Source organism: Bos indicus, chromosome 19 (genome assembly GCF_029378745.1).
Source record: "Bos indicus isolate NIAB-ARS_2022 breed Sahiwal x Tharparkar chromosome 19, NIAB-ARS_B.indTharparkar_mat_pri_1.0, whole genome shotgun sequence".
Lineage (NCBI taxonomy): Eukaryota > Metazoa > Chordata > Mammalia > Artiodactyla > Bovidae > Bos > Bos indicus.
The window spans coordinates 38,980,266-38,998,343 of record NC_091778.1 but is presented as its reverse complement, the minus strand read 5'-3'; the positions used below and the strand labels follow the sequence as shown (position 1 = coordinate 38,998,343).

At 45.6% G+C, this 18,078-nt stretch overlaps 1 protein-coding gene across 4 annotated transcripts in view; it reads right to left on the bottom strand.

The window, feature by feature from the left end:
- Positions 1-7,585: 7,585 nt before the first annotated feature.
- The window catches only part of TTLL6 (tubulin tyrosine ligase like 6), a 46,389-nt gene continuing 35,896 nt past the window's right edge, over positions 7,586-18,078 (bottom strand). For 2 of the 4 annotated variants that reach the window (XM_019982640.2, XM_070773311.1), the window contains 3 exons: positions 16,326-16,695; positions 15,573-15,841; positions 7,586-8,931 (listed from right to left, as the gene is read on the bottom strand). In XM_019982640.2, the coding sequence (XP_019838199.2) occupies positions 15,573-15,841; positions 16,326-16,695 (639 nt within the window). In that variant the 3' untranslated portion in view covers positions 7,586-8,931. Of the gene's footprint in view, positions 8,932-8,954; positions 15,842-16,325; positions 16,696-18,078 lie in introns of those variants that run through there. The other 2 variants (XM_070773310.1, XM_070773312.1) reach the window with 2 other exon arrangements.

Sequence of the window (18,078 nt, the reverse complement as noted above, 5' to 3'; positions counted from 1 at the left end):
GAGGAAGGAAGGGGGTAGCTGGTGAAATATTAACACCCCACTCCGCCCCGGGTTCTGAAGGGGGAACCACTCCTCAGAGGTCATGGACTAGAAGAGCCGGGAGGCTGCTACCCCTTCCTCTCTGCACCTAAGATCCAAACCCTTTCAGTTCTCAACCTGTGGCCTCTGGGAAGGTGCAAGTTCTCAACTTTCCTCTACCTCCTTGCTCCTCCTCCCCAAGGGCAAACAGTCTCTGGGCCTGGTGCGGGGGTGGGAGCAGGGAAAGGGTGAGCAGAAATCTCTAGGCATTAGACAAAGACAAGCCAGGATGGTCTTAAAGTGAACTGGAGGTCAGGCGGGATGGGATATGAAAACCCTTTCCCACAATCCCTCAATTCTGACGGCGCCTGGGGATGGAGAGTGCCCAGGGCCCCCTCAGAGTTTTCCCATGGTTGAGTGCGCTTCTGGGCCTGGCAGGTGGGCTCAGGAGGGATGCCTGGGAGGCTGGGGAGTCCCAGAGGTGATTACTGGCAAGGCAGCGTGGGGTTTCCGAGGCTGGATCGCCTCTGCATTCGAGGCCGTTGGGCAGGGGCCGGGTTCGGGTGCCTCCCAGTGGTGAATCAGGCTTCTGACCTCTGTGCCATCCCGGCCCTGCTCCAGAGGGTAAACATTCTCTGCACTTTGAAAACTGGTGGGACAAGAAAGCGAGGGGGTGGCTGGGAGAGGGAGGGAGGAAAGGAGAGAGGCTGAGAGGAGAGGAGGTTCTGAAATCCTCTCTCTCTTTTTCCTGCCAGGAATCTTTGAGGGCAGCCTGCAGAACGAAGAAGGAGCATCCCACTGTCGATGTTTCTCTCTAGCTAGATAAAAAAATCAGTTTTCTGGAGCCTCAGAAATGAGACTTGGAAAATGACCCCAGCGTTGGAGGATGGGGGAAAGGACTGTCAGGTCTCAGTTGGATTCCCATTCCCTCAGAATCAGCTAAAGGACATCCCTCTGGAGGGACACCGGACATCTATGAAGGGTTGAGGGCACAGGCAGGACAAGAGGAAATTCTCATTTCTTGGGGACGGACTTGGTTACTAAATCTTAAGAACATACTTACTATGGCTATCATTTTTAATGTTGAAGATGATGTAAAGGGATCCTGTTTTGACTCTCAATTCAAAGTCATTTTTGGGCCCTGGGTGGAGTACAAAGAAGCTGTGAGGTCAAACAGACCCAGCATAGACCTGGATCCCTCTCCTCACCAGCTTCACCAGCTTCATCTCCCTGAGCATAGCCTCCTTGCCTGTAAAAGGGGGATAATACTAACAGTCACAGCACTGATGCTAGAATCATATCAACACAGTAGCCCAGGACTTCGTGTCAGCAAAAATGTCCCACCAGCCTCAGCTTCCTCTCAGACCTTCTTAAGGCCCCAGTGACACAAGTCCCAGAAAAACCCTCAGGCACTTGCCTCCACCCAGTTACAGCCAAGTGACTAGAGTGACTGAGAAGTGAATTAAAGACAAAGTAACACCAAATTCCACTCTTCTCCACAGACCTCAGAGAAGAAGGAAGGAAGGGAAAACGTAGGCGGAAGGGAGGAAGGAAGGATAGGAGGGAGGGAAGGAAAGGGAGAGCGCTCCGTTCCCTTTCTTCAGGTGTCCAGGCTGTAGCCCACCACCACACCAAGAGAATCAATAGCTCTGGGAAGAGGCAGATGCATTTAAATCAAAGCTACCAAATGCAGAGACACCCCTAACAGCCGGTGTTTTACTCCAACGATGAAAATAATTCAAGAGAACAGCCAGGCTGAAAACTCTTCTTGGACATCAGAAGACCTTCCTTGAGACTGCTCTAAACTGTCTACGACTTGGACGGTCGTCACTGAGTTCAGTTCTGTAAGACTGGAGTTGCTGCCATTCCCACCCTGTCTTCATGGGAGTCCTTACAGAAGCAGCCAAGAAACGGAGGTGACCACGCTGAAACGCACAGCTCTGCTCCCTGACTAGCCTTACACTGATCTAAACACTAGAAACTGACTCCAAGCATGAAGTGTAAGTTCAAGCAACCGAGGTCCAGGCGTCCCAGGTCTCCCCTGGGCTTGGAGACATGGACTGTTCAGTCTTGAACCGACACCTATTGGTTTATTCCACTTCTCAGGCTCAGTCTTCGTCTGTTAATGGATATAGTAGCCCCCTCATCAGGTGGTTTGGGGGATAATAAAGCTTGTTATGCGCTTTGCCCCAGTATCTGGAACATGATGACTGCTGAATAAACAGCAGCGATGCCTACGGAGTCTCTAGTCCATATCGGAGGAAGCCAATTTCACGCCCTAATGTTACCTCAGAGGCTTTGTGGAGCGAAGCCGAGAGTGGAGCGAGGGGGAAGCGCTTGGTAACCGGCGTTCTGGCCCTGGTCTGAGCATTCTTAGCGGAATCTCAGGCGCAGCCCGGCCAACCTCTGTTCTACTTCCACCCCGGACCCATCGTCCCCCGACCCCGCTGGGGCGAAAGCCTGGCCTCTCTCTACCGGGAGCCCTTTCGCCCGCGCCCGCGGCGCCGGTCGTGGTTCTGGCGCCGGAGCCGGGATGCGCTGGGCGGGACAGCGCGTGTGAGGCGCGGTGTCTGGGAAGCAGGCAGCGAGAAACGGTCCACCAGGGACTTTTCTCCCCTGGACTCAGCGCCCCGAATCAGCCTACTCCCTGGGTCGCTTAGGAACCGCACTTCGGGCCTGGGTGGTGGGGAGCGAGGTTTTTACTGCTCGTGTCCTAATCTCCAACAACAGGCAAATTTCCCCCATGCGCTTTTGCCGGGCGGCATCTTCTCCAACAGAAGTTCCAAACCAGCTCTGCACAGGCCTCGCTCTCTCCCGAGGACCCGCAGCCCACCTTGCCTTCTAAATCCTCTCTCCAGAGACAGGGACTGGAGGACTTGCTCCAAGTGCGCCCTTCACCTCCTCTTTCCCAGGCTCCTTCTGACAGTGGCTTTTCCCTGCAAGGTTCCTAGAAGCAGAGCAAATGAAAATGTTAGAGGAAAAGTACTGGTTCTGTCCCTCCTTCTCCTCAAACTGTCATGTTGGAAAAATAATCAGAAAATTTCAAATAACCAGGAAATCTGCTGAGAAATGGGGACCCAGAAGGGAACAGCCAACCCAAGAATTGGCTTTTCTTTTATCAATAGGAGCCCAGTCCCTCCATTAGATATGAATATAGCTTCTGTGTGGCTGCCAGTGAAACATATATTTCCCAACCAGGCGGCAAGACCTGACTAAGAGGCTGCAGGTCAGAAGAGGGTCTATTCAGAGTGTCCAAACACAACGAAATTATAACATGAAAAGCAGAGCTCTTGATTCAGATCTTTCCTGTTTAAATAAGGGGTGAGGGTAAAAAGCACTGGTGAAATATCCAAATAACTGAAAATATTTGTAAACAAATTCTTCTCACTGGGCCTCTGTTTGTGTTGGTGGGTGTGGCACACAGAATCAGGGGTCTACTAGCTGTTTCTTAATAACCCCTCCCCCTCCTTTGAGCTTCCCAGATGGCACTAGTGGTAAATAACCCATCTACCAATGCTGAAGACATAAGAGACGTGGGTTCAATACCTGGGTTGGTTGGGAAGATCCCCTGAAGAAGGCATGGCAACTCACTCCAATATTCTTGCCTAGAGAATCCCATGGACAGAGAAGCCTGGCAGGCTGTAGTCCATAGGGTCTCAAAGAGTCAGACACAACTGAAGTGACTTAGCACACACGCATGCTCCTTTGAGTGGCCCCTCATTTTCTCAGAAACAGAAAGAACTCAAGTCCGCTGTAGAGTGTGAGAGCTCTGCCAGTGGAAGGACTGTGGGAACTGACAGGGGAGAGCTTGGAGTGGAGAGTGGAAAGGCAGAGGGGATAAGAAGTGCAGCAGACGCTGAGTCAGAGGCCCTGAGACAAAGTCCTGGCTCTGTGTCTTTAATGTCTCCTTGCCTCAGTTTTCTCATCTGCAAGATGGGGATAATACTGATCTATAAGCCTGCTGTGAAGAATAAACAAAGTAATACATGGGAACCTGCTTGATCATCATCTTATGTTCCCTGGCCTGTGCCTAACTCAAAGGGTATCATGGCAAGGATAGCAAGGGTCCAGGTTTTGCCCCAACCCAGGGATGGGTACGAGTGTCCCTCTGGCTATTCAATGCCCTGACCCCTGGGCTCAGCTGGCTCGGTCTCACCCTCTACCAGATCCAAGGGCAAGTGAGAGTCCATCTCAGCAGGCTGCCCCAGCCCCTGTTTACTTTGGCCACGTTGTGATGGCCCTGCTGGGTTTGCCAACAGGATTTGGGTGTTTGCTCTCCTGCCTGGCATGACTGCAGAGGCAGCTGGCACTCTGCTCCTGATTGTCATGCTGATCAGTGTTGCTCACAGCAAGGGGATGCTGTGACTCCCTGCTGCTTCCACCCCCTTCTCAGATGGGTGGAGTCTCTTTTTATTATCATTCCTAAGACTCCTAGGCTCAGGAAAGCAGGGTGGTAGAGAGATACCACAGTCTTTCCCTTTAAAATGGCTGCCCAAAGAGTATGTACTCAAGAATTAAAAGGAACCAGGAAATAGCAAAAGAAATCAGACAGGGAGCTGAAGACACCAAGCACAAAATCTAAATTAAAAAAAATTAAGTCCTAGGTTTTGCTTTTTTTCCTCACACTTTTTCGGGACAGTAGATGTTCAGGAATAAAAAGGAAGGGGGGCTTCCTGAGGCCACCCCAGACCAATCATGGCCTGTGGTTCAGGAAAGTCATGGCAGAAGCATCATCAGCAGGTGCATGGTGGGAAAAACACATGCTCATAACGATCCTTTCCCACCTCAGGGCAGCTCCAGGAGCCTCTCACCACCTCCCGAGCACATAGTGTGCTCTCAGGAGACGTGCACTATCCTCCACAGGACACATTGCCAATTGGCTTTCCTAGGCTGCTGGTTAATAACTTAGAGTCATGCCTGGAGAATGGAAAATAATTGAAAGCAATGCTTAGTAAATTGCAGTTTCAAGGTCTTCATTGCCTTTCTAACAATTTGCAAAACCCATTTTATTGCTTTTTTAGATTCCTTGAGTTGAAATGCCACTGTGTGCTGTAATTAAGCTAAGTGACATGCCAGCTGTAAAGACAAGGCTTGTGAATGATTACATTTGGCTCATGTAATCATCCAGCATGGGTGGGGGAGGATGCTTGGAACAGCTGCCAGTCTGCTCACCTCACACCCACTGCCAGGGTGAAGGGAAAACTGGACTGATTTTGCCTGTTTGAGGTGGCCACAGCTGTCCAGTGGGATGAGTCAGATGAGTGGCTCCCAAACTTCACTATGTACCAGGACCCTCTGAGGGAGATTTCTAAATCCAAGGTCAATACCGCCCTACCCCAGCCAGATTGACTAATTTTGTCTGAGGGAGTGGAGGCACCGGATAGTTTTTTTAAGCTGCTGAGATAGTTTTGAGTCTAGAGAACCTTCCTGATCCAACATGGCTGCATTTAACAGCTTTGTCTTCAGAAAATCATTTTTGTATTTGGAAACGTGTCCTTCAGTGCTGCTTTTTTAAATCCATCTGGAGACAGGAATTCATCCATCTGCTTTATGAAACAAATACTCTGATCTCCATCCCCCAAAGCTCCAAAGTTCCTATTTTCTTTGACGGGACTCAGTTCTTTTGAGGCCATCTTTCTTGTTTCCTTTCCTTTTCCCCCTCCATTCATTCAGCTGCTCTGTCCCAGCTCTACAATGTTTGTCTCCCCTGTCTCCCTTTCTTTCCCACAGTCAGCCATCCTGATAGGGGCTGCAAGGGCTTGGATCATTGTATGAGCCTCCTAACCTCTCTCCCAGCTTTGTTCTCTCCCCCTTACTAGTCATCCATTCTACCATCTACTACGAGATTCACCTTTCTAACACTAAATAAAACCTATCCCATTCAAAAACCTTTAGTGGTTTCCTGCTGCTGCTGCTGCTAAGTTGCTTCAGTAGTGTCCGACTCTGTGCGACCCCATGGACTGCAGCCTACCAGGCTTCTCCGTCCATGGGATTCTCCAGGGCAAGAACACTGGAGTGGGTTGCCATTTCCTTCTCCAGTGGTTTCCTACTGCCTATTAAATTAGGTTAACATTTCCCAGGAAAACATTTTAGACTCTCCACTACATCAATTCATTTGGCAAGTATTTACTGAATCACAGTTTGGTCCTAAGCACCAGGCTGAAAGCAGGGGATACAAAGAAGTAGACATATGGTACAGTCCAGTGGAGAGACAGCCACAAACAAGTTCACCATCATCATGAAGTTTACGATAATGAAACAAAGAACACCTGGGTCTCCAAGGCCCTCTTTTAAACTATCTTTCCATTGTCATCTCCCAGTTATCCTTTCGGATCCAGCCAAATTGGACTAGACTTTACTTCTTTTGTCCCGGGTTGTTTATATTTTCTTCCAGAACTTTATTACTCAGTCCCATACCTCATACTCACTTTTTACAACCCTGTTTATATGGAGAAGATATTTGTAAATGACATACTCAGTAAAGGGTTACCATCTAAAATATATAAAGAACTCACAAAACTCAATAGCAATTTTTTTTAAAGCCAAACAATCCAATTAAAAATGAGCAGAAGGCCTGAACATTTTTCCAAAAAAAGACATATAGCTGGTCAACACATGAAAAGATGCTCAACATGTGAAAAGATGCTCAACATAACTGATTATCAGGGTGTAACAGGCAACAAGTGTTGGTGAGGATGTGGAGAAAAGGGAATCCTCATGTACTGTTGGTGGGAATGCAAATTGGTGCAGCTACTATGTAAAACAGTATAGAGGTTCCTCAAAAAATTAAAAATAGAACTAACCATATGATCCAGAAATTCTACTTTTGGGTATTTATCCAAAGAAAATCAAAACACTAACTAGAAAAGATATATTCACCCCTATGTTCATTCCAACATCATTTACAATAGCCCAGTTATGGAAGTAACATAAGTGTCCTTTGATAGATAAATAGATGAAGAAGATGTAGTGTACATACACAATGGAATATTCCTTAGCCATAAAAAGAATGAAATCTTGCCATTTGCGACAACATGGATAGTTCTAGAGAGTGTTATGCTAAGTGAAATAAGTTAGACACGGAAAGACAAATGCCATATTATTTGACTTATATGTAGACTAAAAAACAAAACAAATGAACAAACAAAACAGAAACAGACTCAGAGATACAAAGAACAAACTGGTAACCACCAGAGGGAAGGCAGGTTGGCTAAATAGGTGAAGGGGATTTAAGAGAAACAAACTTCCAGTTATAAGATAAATAAATCACAGGGATGTAATGTACAGCATAGGGTATGTAGTCCGTAATATCGTAATACTTTGTTTGGTAACAGATGGTTACTACATTTATGGTGGTGATCAATTCACAATGTGTGTAAATGTTGAACCACTATGCTGTATACCTGAAACTGATATAATATTGTTTGTCAACTGTATTTCAATTAAAAAATTTTTTTGAAGGAAAGGCATTTTGAACCTAAATTTTCATACAAAATTTCATACAAAGGCAAATAAATCATCACTGCAATGTGAAATTTTTTACATTAAAATTTTTAATTAAAAAATCCATTTATCTTTTTCCGTCACCTCAAATATCACCTCTTCTAATGAAGCAGACTTAATCTTCGCAACTGGGTGTGAGGGCATTTCCTTCTCATCCACCGATGCTCTTCTTTAGTGGAACTTAAATCCGACTAGTTATCCGGGGACCCGTCTTACCCCACCGCACACTCCATGGGGGCAAGGACTGCCACGAGCATTTTTAGTCCCCCATAAGCATTCAGCAGACAATTGCTCTGCATAGCTCCATGGCTGAACAAGCAGGAGGAGGTGGGGCTAGGAAAGCATCCTACTCTTAATAATATTTTGCCTTTGGACAACCCAGAGCCATTACAGCCTCTAGGCAGGATCAGCTACTTAATTTGGTGGGCCCAATGCAAAAATGAAAATACAAGACTCCTTGTTCACAAATTATTCAGAATTTCAAGATGGTAACAGCATTAAACCAGATGCAAGGCCTTCCTAGCGTGGAGCCCTGTGTGACTGCATAGACTGCACGACCATGAAGGTGACCCTGTCGTTAGGTTCAAAAGTGCTGGCACCAAATTGTCCCTTAGGAAGACAAATAATTCTGACTTCACCTTAAGAGACTTCCATTTTATCAACTCAGGAACCTTGACTGGCTGGGGTTGGTGACTAGGGAGAAAAAGGGAAAGATACAGAGCTTCTAGGAAGTCCCATTTCAGCAAGTCTTACACCTTTTCTCTGGGCCAGACTATGACCTATGGCAGCCTAATAGTGATGGTGGCATCAGAAAAGGCAATTTGAGTTAGGATGGTAGGGAAGGCAGCCGGAAGATACTTGGGCACAGAGCTGCTGGTGTAGGAGGAGGTCTGGTCTTTACCTGATGAAGCTACAGCTGTCCTGATTCCCTTACTCGGGGCTCAGAGTTCTCCATCAAGCCCTAGCTCTTTGTCTTTTCTCTCTGGAGTTGAAGACCACTGACACTGACCTGGTGGTGCCCTGAGGGCTCTGGACTTCTGGAAAAGGGGGAGTCCTTCCTTGCAACACTCCTCCCTTCATGTTGCTCTATCCTTGGGAGTGTCCTGGATGGCAGTGCTGTGTGAGGGACCCATAAGAACGCCACTGGTGGGGCAGCTAGGACGTGTCCTGGGGCAGCACCCATAACTCCCGGAAGTCGTGGTTCTCCAGGACTGTAAGCTAACTGGGGGGCGGGACAAAAAGCAAGGCTGTTAGCTTCCGTAGTGCTAAAGGGAGGTAGTCATAAGACCAGGCTCTCTAGATGAGGAAATAAAACTTTCAGTTGCTTCTGCAGGCATCGTAGACACTGTAGGAAGAGACAAATCATTTCCTGGGAGTAAGAGGAAGAAATGGCAGAAATCCAGTCTGACTCTGGAAAGAAAAAAAAAAAGATTTTTTTCTTAGATTTTTCTTTAAAATGGCTTCTAGAATATTTAAGTCAATTAACTTTCATCATCACCATTCCTATCTTGTGGTGATTCATATCCACAGTAACCAGAAACTCATTTTACCTACACAACATTCATATTCCTGAATCCTTATCATAGCCCCAAACATTTGACAAGGATCATTTCAGAGCTGCTAACCTGGCTGGTCCAGAGACAACAAGTGGTACTTGTTAAGAGCACAAACTTAGCTCCCAGTATCTGTGTGCCCTTGGGCAAGTTAAGTTCTCTAAACCTTGGTTTCCTCATTTGAAAAAAGAGAATAACAGTGGTACTTACCACAAAGAGTTGCTTTGAGGATTGAGATACTGTAGGCAAAACTTTTAATACACCCCAAACAAGTGTCCAGTCTGTGTTGGGCTCAACACCATCAGCACAGTATCGTTACCACCATCATCACTGTAGCTACATTTATCGAGGAGGTTGCCAAGCACCCTGCATTAGCAAGCTTTAAATCATCCTTAAGTGCTACAAAAGGGACTATTTATCCCCTAAAGCTCAACTGTTAGCAGATCTGAAGCCCTGACCTCAGTGGCCTCACTGCGAAAGTGGATCCCAAGGAAGGATGATGAGGTTATAGAGATTTAAGCAGAAAAATGGAGGAATTTGTCAGGGCTCCCTTCCTCACATGAGTCAGGATGGGATCTAAGTTCATGGCGGACTGGTAAAGAGGAAGAAACACCGAAACCCACCACTGTGTGACATTGGGCAAATCAGTTAATGTTCCCAAACCTTGATTCTCTTCCTCTGCAAATTGAGGATAAGGGAATAATTCTGTCTTGCCAACCTCACAGCATTGACCTGAGGCTTACATGAGAGACAGTAGGTAAACGTGATGTGTGGAAGGTATTGTTATTATACCTACAGAGAAAGTTCATGATCTGTAGTCTGAACATCTGCTCTGCGCTTTCCTTCTCTAATTCAAGCATTATGCAGAAGCCCTATTCTCATACCCATCCTGCTCCATTTGTAAACCAACTCGTTGACAGGCATTCTGCTGCATATAATTAGACTTTTCCCAGTTTGCCTTGTATGTGTCAGTTCCTTGCAGTCTGATCAGCTGGGAATTTTGAGAAGCCATTACTTGACCTAAAAGCAGAGGATAAGCTCTGAGATCTGGTGACTCCACACAATACCCTGGAATGCCCTGCTTGGCCGTGGCCACCACTGCTTCCTACAGAGATACCTTCACTAAAGAGCCATTTATCATTCCCTTAGCTCTAACTGAAGACTAATATTAAAAATACCACTTGAAAGAAAGAGTGGTTGTAGAGCTTGAGGATTGGGAATCAGAAACATCTGACTCAAACCCTTCACCACTGAAAGCTGTGGAACCTCCTGAATGTTAAACCTCATGCTCTTTGAGCCTCAGTTTTTTCTTTTCTAAACTTCACAATCATGATTGAAATTAAATTATATATATACACAGAGAGAGAGTGCTAGTGCCTATAGAGTACATTACCAAAAAAAAAGAGTAAATTTTACATCATTCATATTCATCAGAAAACATGCCAGTACCTTCAGCCATCGTCTACTATGGTAGAGAAAGTCCATAATGGCAAGTGACCACATGACAAACTGCTCTTAGAAATCAGAGGCAGTGAAAAGAATCACCCCTAAAGAATCACCTGTCTACTAGATGAGTAAATTTATCTTTACTCATTTAGGAGAAAATATCAAAACCTTCTCTGCCTACAAATCCCAGAGCTTCTCATGGAGTCCAAATCCAAGCTGGACTTTGCTAAAGAATGGCCTGAAGCAGCAGCATCCCACGTCATAGCTGTTCACCAAGGTTCAACTGAGAGAGAAGCTATCTTTGTTCCCAGACTAGTTACATGAGTGCCAGGGTGTACAGAGATGTGCCAAGAGGTTGCTGTTGTTCAGTCGCTCAGTCATGTCCCACTCTTTGTGACCCAATGAACTGCAGCACGCCAGGCTCTCCTGTCCTCACCATCTCCCAGAGCTTGCTCAAACTCATGTTCATTGAGTTGGTGATGCCATCCAACCATCACATCCTATGTCATCCCCTTCTCCTCCTGCCTTCAATCTTTCCCAGCATCAGGGTCTTTTCCAATGAGTCAGTTTTTCACATCAGGTGGCCAAAGTATTGGACCTTCAGTATCAATCCTCCCAATGAATACTCAGGACTGATTTCCTTTAGGATTAACTGGTTTGATTGCCTTGCAGTCCACGGGACTTTCAAGTCTTCTTGAACACCACAGTCCAAAAGCATCAATTCTTCAGCACTCAGCCTTCTTTACGGTCCAACTCTCACATCCATACATGACTACTGGGAAAACCATAGCTTTGACTAGACCGACCTTTGTCAGCAAAGTAATGACTCTGCTTTTTAATGCACTGTCTAGGTTGGTCATAGCTTTTCTCCTAAGGAGCAAGCATCTTTTAATTTCATGGCTGCAATCACCATCTGCAGTCATTTTGGAGCCCAAGAAAATAACGTCTGTCACTGTTTCCATTGTTTCCCCATCTATTTGCCATGAAGTGATGGGACAGGATGCCATGATCTTAGTTTTCTGAATGTTAAGCCAGCTTTTTCACTCTCCTCTTTCACCTTCATCAAGAGGCTCTTTAGTTCCTCTTCACTTTCTGCCATAAGAGTGGTGTCATCTGCATATCTGAGGCTATTGATATTTCTCCTGGCAAACTTGATTCCAGCTTGTGCTTCATCCAGCCCAGCATTTCGCATCATGTACTCTGCATATAAGTTAATAAGCAGAGTGACAATATACAACCTTGACATATTCCTTTCCCAATTTTGAACCAGTCCACTGTTCCATGTCCGATTCTAACTGTTGCTTCTTGACCTGCATACAGGTTTCTGAGGAGGCAGGTAAGGTGGCCTGGCATTCCTAACTCTTTAAGAATTTTCCACAGTTTGTTGTGATCCACACAAAGACTTTAGTATAGTCAGTGAAGCAGAAGTAGATGTAGAAGTAGCCAAGAGCTTAGGGGATGAAGAAACCCACAGAACCAGCCCTAATCTTGGGGAGTGCCCTCTCCGGGGTTGGGGTAGGAGGATGAAGACCCTGCCTTCAGGGAAACCCCAGTGTGACGGTGCAGACATAGTCTGTGTCCTCGGGAGTCTCTGATTAGGGAGACAAAAAAGTCCAAAACAGGATGTGATGTTATTTTTTCTGCTAAGAGGTCCAGAGCCAAATTCAATTGTCATTTTAGGAAGCACTTAATCATACCCTTTCAATATAATTATTTCTCCCTTTCTCAGTGTGGCTTCTGATCATTATAACTTTATTTTAACACTCATATTGCATATGTTTTCATGCCCCAGGCTTCCTAGTGGTTCAGTTGGTAAAGAATCTAACTGCAATGCAAGGAGACCCAGGTTTGATCCCTGGGTCAGGAAGATCCCTTGGAGAAGTAAATGGCAACCCACTCTAGTATTCTTGCCTGGGAAATCCCATGGACAGAGGGGCCTTGCAGGCTACAGTCCATGGGGGTCATAGTGAGTCAGACACAACTCAGCGACTAACCCCCCTCCCCTCCAACCACATATCATCCACCTCACTTTAAAAAATATTTATTTACTTGGCTGCATCAGATCTTGGTTGCGGCACACAAGTGCAGTTGCTCCAAGGCATACAGGATCGTAGTCCCCCTATCAGGGGTTGAACCCGTGTCCCCTGCATCACTAGGTGGATTCTTAACCACTGGACCACCAGGGATTACCAGGGAAGTCCCCTATCCTTCCCTTTAAAAGTAGGAGCATAAATAACTTAAAATTCTAGAAACTTATGAACCAGAGACAGTGGGGGTGGGTTTGAGCCCCATCAGGACTGAGGAGTTTTGTTCCTATAACAGGTCCACAGGTCAGGGTGGCCATCACAGGTTCCTCTGCCCAGGCCTGGGTCTACATATAGGATAGTCTTCATTTCCACACTAGAGAGATGTCTTCAAAAGGCAAATTCCCAGTGGCCTGTCCCAAATCTCATGTCAGGATTTCCAGAGGTGTGGCCTTGGAAACTACAGGCTTAACAAGGGCCCCCACACAATTCATATCATCACGGAAGTTTGGGAAACACTAGGCCAATTTTTTCCTTTGAGGGTGGTGAGAGGACCATCAGAACACGTAGTGGAACTTCTTAAAATGCAGATTCCTGGACCCCTCAGTAGGACCTACTGATTCAGAACTTCTAGGAGCAGGCCTTGGAATATGCATTTTTATGAGCATCCAAAGTGATGCATATGGGCTGATATTCACTCGTCAGCCCTTCTGCAGTGTGAACTATAGGCCACAAGGGGGTCAGGTCAGACTGTCCGGTCAGTCTGTTTTAGGTGGCAGAAGTGAATGAGATGATTAAAATTTATCTCCTATAGGCAGTCAAGCAGTATAAATCCCTCCACCATCAGTTCAGTTCAGTTCAGTTACTCAGTCGTGTCTGACTCTTTGTGACCCCATGGACTGCAGCATGCCAGGCCTCTCTGTCCATCACCAACTTCCACCCAAACCCATGTCCATTGAGTTGGTGATGCCATCCAACCATCTCATTCTCTGTTGTCCCCTTCTCTTCCTGCCTTCAATCTTTCCCAGCATCAGGGTCTTTTCCAATGAGTCAGTTCTTCGCATGAGGTGGCCAAAGTATTGGAATTTCGGCTTCAGCATCAGTCCTTCCAATGAATATTCAGGACTGATTTCCTTTAGGATGGACTGGTTGGATCTCCTTGCAGTCCCAAGAACTCTCAAGAATCTTCTCCAACACCAGAGTTCAAAAGCATCAATTCTTCCGCGCTCAGCTTTCTTTATAGTCCAACTCTCACATCCACACGTGACTACTGGAAAAAAAGCTTTGACTAGATGGACCTTTGTTGGCAAATAATGTCTCTGCTTTTTAAAATGCTGTCTAGTTTGGTCATAACTTTCCTTCCAAGGAGCAAGTGTCTTTTAATTTCATGGCTGCAGTCACCATCTGCAGTGATTTTGGAGCCCAAGAAAATAAAGTCTGTCACTGTTTCCACTGTTTCCCCATCTATTTGCCATGAAGTGATGGGACCGGATGCCATGATCTTAGTTTTCTGAATGTTGAGCTTTAAGCCAACTTTTTCACTCTCCTCTTTCACTTTCATCAGGAGACTCTTTAGTTGTTCTTCTCTTTCTGCCATAAGAGTGGTGTCATCTGCATATCTGAAGTTATTAATATTTCTCCTGGCAATTTTGATTCCAGCTTGTGCTTCATCCAGCCCAGCATTTCTCAAGATGTACTCTGTATATAAGTTAAATAAGCAGAGTGACAATATACAGCCTTGACGTACTCCTTTCCCTATTTGGAACCAGTCTGTTGTTTCATGTCCAGTTCTAACCCTCCACCATAGGCAATGCTATCTTGTAGAGCTCTAAATTTTCACATATCACCTTCCTTCAGAAGCACTAATGCTCTGACAGAGGGCTCCCTTGCCATCTCTTTGGTGCTTTTACACAGTGGAATTAAAGCTTAAGGGTCTTTGAACTTTCCTGGTTGTTCAGTAGTTAAGCATCTGCCTGCCAACAGAGGGGACATAGGTTCCATCCCTGGTCCAGGACAAGATTCCACGTGTACGTGCGCCATAACACAACTACTTAGCCTGTGCTCTAGAGTCCATGTGCAGCAACTACTGGAGTCCCTGGGCCTAGAGCTGGTGCTCCACAACAGAAGCCACCACAATGAGAAGCCTTCACACTGCGAAGAAAAGTAGCCCCGGCTCAGTGCAACTAGAGAAAGCCTGTGCACAGGAATGAAAACCCAGTCTAGCCATAAATAAGTAAATAAGTAAAAGCTTAAGGATCTTTGTTTCCAGATCTCAGGCACCAGTGTCCTGTTGTTCTGTCCCCTTAGTACACGCCTTACAGGGTCAGCTCTTAGGTCAAGTGCCCTGGACCTAAGTAGGCTAGGTTGGCAGAGGACAAAAGATATGGAGATCAACCTTTTCATGGTTAACACGGTTCTACTTCCAGGGTCGGCATTAGTGACTGTCTCAATTTCAGCCAGAAGTGGAAAACAAGGCAAAGTGTACTTAAAGCAGCGGGGCCAGATCAGTCATAGTAGAAACACATCGATACACTGCAAGGGGGTCACATTTTGACTGTGGTGAGTCTTTTTTTTAAAACATATTTATTTATTTTGGACTGTGTTAGGGTTCCGTTGCTGTGTGCAGGCTTTCTTTAGTTGGGGCAAGCAGTGGCTACTCTTCATTTTGGTGTACAGGCTTCTCATCATGGTGGGTTCTTTTCTTGCAGAATACAGGCTGTAGGTGGGGCTTCAGTAGCTGTGGCTCCCAAGCTCCAGAGCATAGGCTCAGTAGCTGTGGTGGACGGGCTTCATTGCCCTGCAGCACATGGATCTTCCCGGACCAGGGACTGAACCCATGTCTCCTGCATTGGTAGGCGGATTCTTTACCACTGAGCCAGCAGGAAGCCCTGAGGTGAGTCTTAACTGTCTACTTACCTGCGTGTCTTTATGAATCTATCTGCCCACCTACCTACCCAACATTCCAGAAATATATGTAAGAGTGCCTGCCAATGCTGTAGACACATGAAGGGAATATAAGTGGGCCTACCTAGTTCCTCTCACATCCTCTTTGGCCAGAGATCAGGTAGTGACTGTATGCTTCCTGATCCTGCATACACAGGTCTTTCAAAGCACCTGTATGGCTTCTGCCAGGCCTTGGGTCCAGTCGGGCTGGAGTGGCAACCACCAGCAGGTCTTTCAGGGAAACATCATGGCTGTGAGAATTCTGTAAGAAGAGGAAGGAGGGCACATCCAGCTGCCTCTTCTCACCAGAGCTTCGGCTGCGAAAGTAGGACTCCCGGAGCAGGGAGGGGTTTTCTGGAAAGGCAAAGTCATTGGCATCATCAATCTGTGCTGCTGGACTCAGCACAAATTCCTGGCGAAGGCCACCTCCCACTAGGGTCTCCTGCTTAAAACTGGCTGAAGCTCCTTAATTAGAATCAGCCACTGCGCCTTTCTTCCAAACAGTTTCTCTTCCCTTTTTTTTTTTCCAGACTTAACACCCCAAACTTGTACAGGCTCAGCTGAAGGGGCTTCATTTGAATAAGAACCAGAAAAGATTGAAAAGGGTACTTAGACATAGCATTCTATTTTTATCACTTTTTTTTTTTTTTTTTGCTTTCCCATTAAGGCTAGAGACTCCCTAAGTACAAAGACTATGTCTCCACTATCAGACTGGGATCTCCCTGAAGGCAGGGGTTTCAGCCCCCCTCAGATGGGGCACTCCCCAAGATTAGGCTGGTCCTGTTGGTTTCTTCATCCCCTATGCTCTTGGCACATCTTCAAACACACTGACACTCACGTGACTGGTCACTCAGCACCAGCTTTGGGTTGTAGTGAGCTGGGAACAAAGACAGCTTCTCTCTCAGTTGAACCTTGGTGAACAGCTCTGACATAGGATGCTGCTTCTTCAGGCCATTCTTTAGCAAAGTCCAGCTTGGGTTCGGACTCCACGAGAAGCTCTGGGATTTTGTAGGCAGAAAACCATTTGATACTTTTTCTGGGATGAGGTACCAAGGCACCTGCTGTGGCTTGCATTTAAAGGAGGCCACCCTGTCCATCTTTGGGCTGCTACACTCAGAGCTGGCTGTCATAGTCACATTCAGCAGACATTCAGGGGTGTCTGAGACCTGGGTGGTGGATTCTGGGAAGGCTTCTACTGAAGTTAGAGGCTGGAAGAGAAAATGGCCCAAAATGAGATTATGAAAAGCAAAGGGCTCCTTCCTATGCCCTTTTTAATTAAAACAAACAGATGAAGAGCTGCATTCATGAGCAATAAGGAAGATTTTGGTTAGAACAGTTTCTAACCATGAATTGGTTAAGCGCTAAGGCGGAAGATGGTGGGGAATGTCCACAGAGCTTCCTCTGGAGGTCTTTAAATGTGAGAGACTTTAAACACTGGAGACTAGTAATCAGAGAAATAGGTATTATTTCACAACTATTAAACTGGCAAAAAATAGAAAGCTGGATATCAGTGTTGGTGGAATGCAAGGGAGCTACAGGGACGCTCATGCACTGCTGATGAGAATGTAGGTTGGTCCAGACACTCTGGTGAACCATCTAGAAAGATAAGTAAGATAAGATTACAACCCATACACTGCAATGAAGAGTAGCCCTTGCTCACCACTACAGAAAACCTGCATGCAGCAACAAAGACACAGTGCAGTCAAAAATAAATAAATAAGATTACAAATACCTTGTTGACCCAGCAATTCAGCTCCTAGCTATAGATGCTAAATAAGTTATAAGATTGCTCCTTTTAAAAAAGTATGTACACCAATGTTCCCAGCAACATTATTCACAATAGGCAACAGGTGGATACAGCCCAAATGTCCACCAACAAATGAATGGATAAACAAAATGTGGTATAGGCACAGTGGAATATTATTACCATCCTCAAAAGGAAGTACATTCTGATATATGCTACAACATAAATGAACTCTGAACAGATTATGCTAAATGAAATAAAGTTAAAGTGTTAGTCACTCAGTCATATCTGACTCTTTGCAACCCCATGGACAATAGCCCACCAGGCTCCTCTTTCCATGGGATTCTCCAGGCAAGAGTACTTGAGTGGGTTGCCATTCCCTTCTCCAGGGGATCTTCCTGACCCAGGCTTCGAACCTGGATATTCTGCATTGCGGGCAGATTTCTTTACTGTCTGAGCCACCAAAGAAGCTCCAAAGTGAAATAAACCAGACACAAAGTACAATTATTGTATGATTCTCTTTATATGAGGTATAAATAAATATTTAGAAATAAGTCCATAATTGGGGTTGAGATTTTAAAATCCATCTCTAAGCAATCGATATAAAAAGCAGAAATCAAATTAGTCTGGATATGGAAAATCTGAGTGACCCTATCAACCAGGGTGATTGAATTGATATATATAACACTATACTCAGCAACTGCAGAATACACATTCTTTTCAAGTGCCCATGGAATATTCATCAAGGTATTGCTGGGCTGTAAAATAAGATGATAAATTTTAAGACACTGAAACTTTATCAAAGCATTGTACAAACCACAAAGGAATCAAATCAGAAATTAATAGC